Raw genomic sequence first — 2,118 nt, forward strand, 5'->3', positions numbered from 1 at the left:
TAGGGGTGCTGCTTGGGGGGTGCTGGGTTGAGGGGTGTGGGGGCCCCAGGGGTGAGGACGGGGCTGCGGAGTGAAGGTGGGCTCCCCACCCCCCTCACCTCCATGGGGCGCCCGCAGCTCCTCGCAGATGCGTGCCCGCCCCAGGACCTGGTGGCGCTGCAGGGGGGTCCCGGTGCACAGCACACGGGCGCTGTCCGGGGACACCCCCTGCGCCTCCAGCATGGCCTGGAAGGTCCCCAGCGCCGTCCCGTCGTCCAGTGCCCGTGCCAGCCGCTGCCCACCCTGCTCCACGGTCTCTGCCAGCCCGCACTGCCACAGCAGCAGCCCCCCTGCAAGGCACAGCGTGGGACCCCCAGTGATGTCTGGGGGGAGCTGGGCAGGTGGGGGCATGGGGGTCACAAAGGGCAGGGGACGTGGGGTGTGTTGGAGCGGCCAGGGACCGAGAGCATCCATCTGGGGATAGGGGTGAAGGGAGCGGGTGGGATGGGGCAATAGGACTGTGGCGGGCAATGGGGTGGGGCACGGGGCTGGGCTGAGAAAGGGGGTGCAGGGAATGGGGGCTTGCGTGTGGCCGTGGGCAATGCCGGCTCCACCCTATCCGCAGCACATCCCCGTCCCCATCCTTATCCCCACCCCATCCTCACCTTCATCCCCATCCCATCCCCATCCCCATCCCCATCCCTAACCCCATCCCTGCCACCTCCCCCCACCCCTTGTGACCCCTCACCCAGCGTTGTCACCAGCTCCCGCAGGTCTGCGGGGCCACGTCCCTCCATGCACTCCAGTGCCTCCAGCACCTCCAGCGCAGCGCCCACGCAGCGCCCCAGGGGCTCATCCATGCGGCTCAGCACCGCAGCCGTGTGGATGCCCAGCTCCTCGCCCACCGCCACCTGCACGGGGCACTGGGCAGGATGCGGCCCCGGCACCCGGTGGGGCGCCGACTCACGGGATGGGGGTCCCGGGAGGCTCACCAGGCTGCGTGCCAGCTCCTGTGCGCTCTCCAACGTTGGGCACAGGGCTGCGCTCCCGAACTTGACGTCCAGCACCAGCGCTGAGATCTGCTCCGCCGCCTTCTTGCTGAGGATGGAGGCTGGGGACGGGCAGCGCTGTGGGTCCCTGCAGTCCCAGCCCCCCCCGCTGCTTGGAGGGGGTCCCATCTCCCCGCCCCCCCGTACCGGTGATGAGTGGGACGCTGTCGACGGTGGCGGTGACGTCACGCAGGCTGTACAGCACGCGGTCGGCCGGCACCAGCTCCTCGCTCTGCCCCACGATGCAGCAGCCTACCCGCTCCAGGATGCTCCGCATCTGTGGGGCCGGCAGCGTCCTGCGGCCGCCCTCACCCCGCTCCTCACGTCCCCTCGCATCCCAACTCCCCTCTGCTTCCCATATTCCCTCTGCATCTGGCGTCCCCTCAGCATCTTCCATCCCATCAGTATCCGATGTCCCCTCAGCATCCTGCATCCCATCCCCATCCCTCATCCCATCCCCATCCCGCATCCCATCCCCATCCCGCACCCCGTCCTCACGTTGCATCCTATGGGCATCCCGTGTTCCATCCACGTCTCTTGTCCCATTGTCGTCCCATCCCGCACGCCCCCGCAGCCCCGTCCCATCGCAGTCCCACGGGTGTCCCCATCTCACTTCCTGTCCCCACCTGCTCAGGGCTCTGGGTGACGCAGAAGCCGGGGATGGCCTCCAGCTTGTCCAGCGTGCCTCCAGTGTGCCCCAGCCCACGCCCGCTGATCATGGGCACCTGTGAGCGGGCAGCGTTGGCACCGCGGGGACCCTCCGGGGCCGCTCCGTGCCCACCCCACCCCACCCCCATCCCGCTCACCTTGCAGCCGCAGGCGGCCAGCGCGGGGGCCAGCGCCAGGCTGACCTTGTCACCCACGCCGCCGGTGGAGTGTTTGTCCACCAGGACCCCGTGCCACCCCACGGGCCACTCCAGCGCCCGCCCCGAGGCCGCCATGGCTCGTGTCAGCGCCAGCGTCTCCTCTGCGTCCATGCCCCGCAGCCTCACGGCCATCAGCATCGCGCCTGGGGACGGGGCCGCGGTTCTGTCAGCCCGCCCCTGCCGCGTCCGCGCTGCGCTCCCAGCCGCGTCCCCGCGCAGCCCGT

General features: G+C 70.6%; 1 protein-coding gene across 2 annotated transcripts in view; it reads right to left on the bottom strand.

Moving 5' to 3' along the window:
* TYMP (thymidine phosphorylase) overlaps positions 1–2,112 on the bottom strand; it is a 3,233-nt gene extending 1,121 nt beyond the window's left edge. The window contains exons 1-6 of one of the 2 annotated variants that reach the window (XM_021383305.1): positions 1,835–2,112; positions 1,655–1,753; positions 1,176–1,305; positions 972–1,090; positions 728–890; positions 99–329 (exon numbers count right to left, since the gene is read on the bottom strand). In XM_021383305.1, coding sequence (XP_021238980.1) covers positions 99–329; positions 728–890; positions 972–1,090; positions 1,176–1,305; positions 1,655–1,753; positions 1,835–2,032 — 940 coding nt within the window. In that variant the 5' untranslated portion in view covers positions 2,033–2,112. Of the gene's footprint in view, positions 1–98; positions 330–727; positions 891–971; positions 1,091–1,175; positions 1,306–1,526; positions 1,754–1,834 lie in introns of those variants that run through there. The other variant, XM_021383306.1, reaches the window with a different exon arrangement.
* Positions 2,113–2,118: the final 6 nt, after the last annotated feature.

The sequence above is a fragment of the Numida meleagris genome, unplaced genomic scaffold (genome assembly GCF_002078875.1).
Source record: "Numida meleagris isolate 19003 breed g44 Domestic line unplaced genomic scaffold, NumMel1.0 unplaced_Scaffold362, whole genome shotgun sequence".
Lineage (NCBI taxonomy): Eukaryota > Metazoa > Chordata > Aves > Galliformes > Numididae > Numida > Numida meleagris.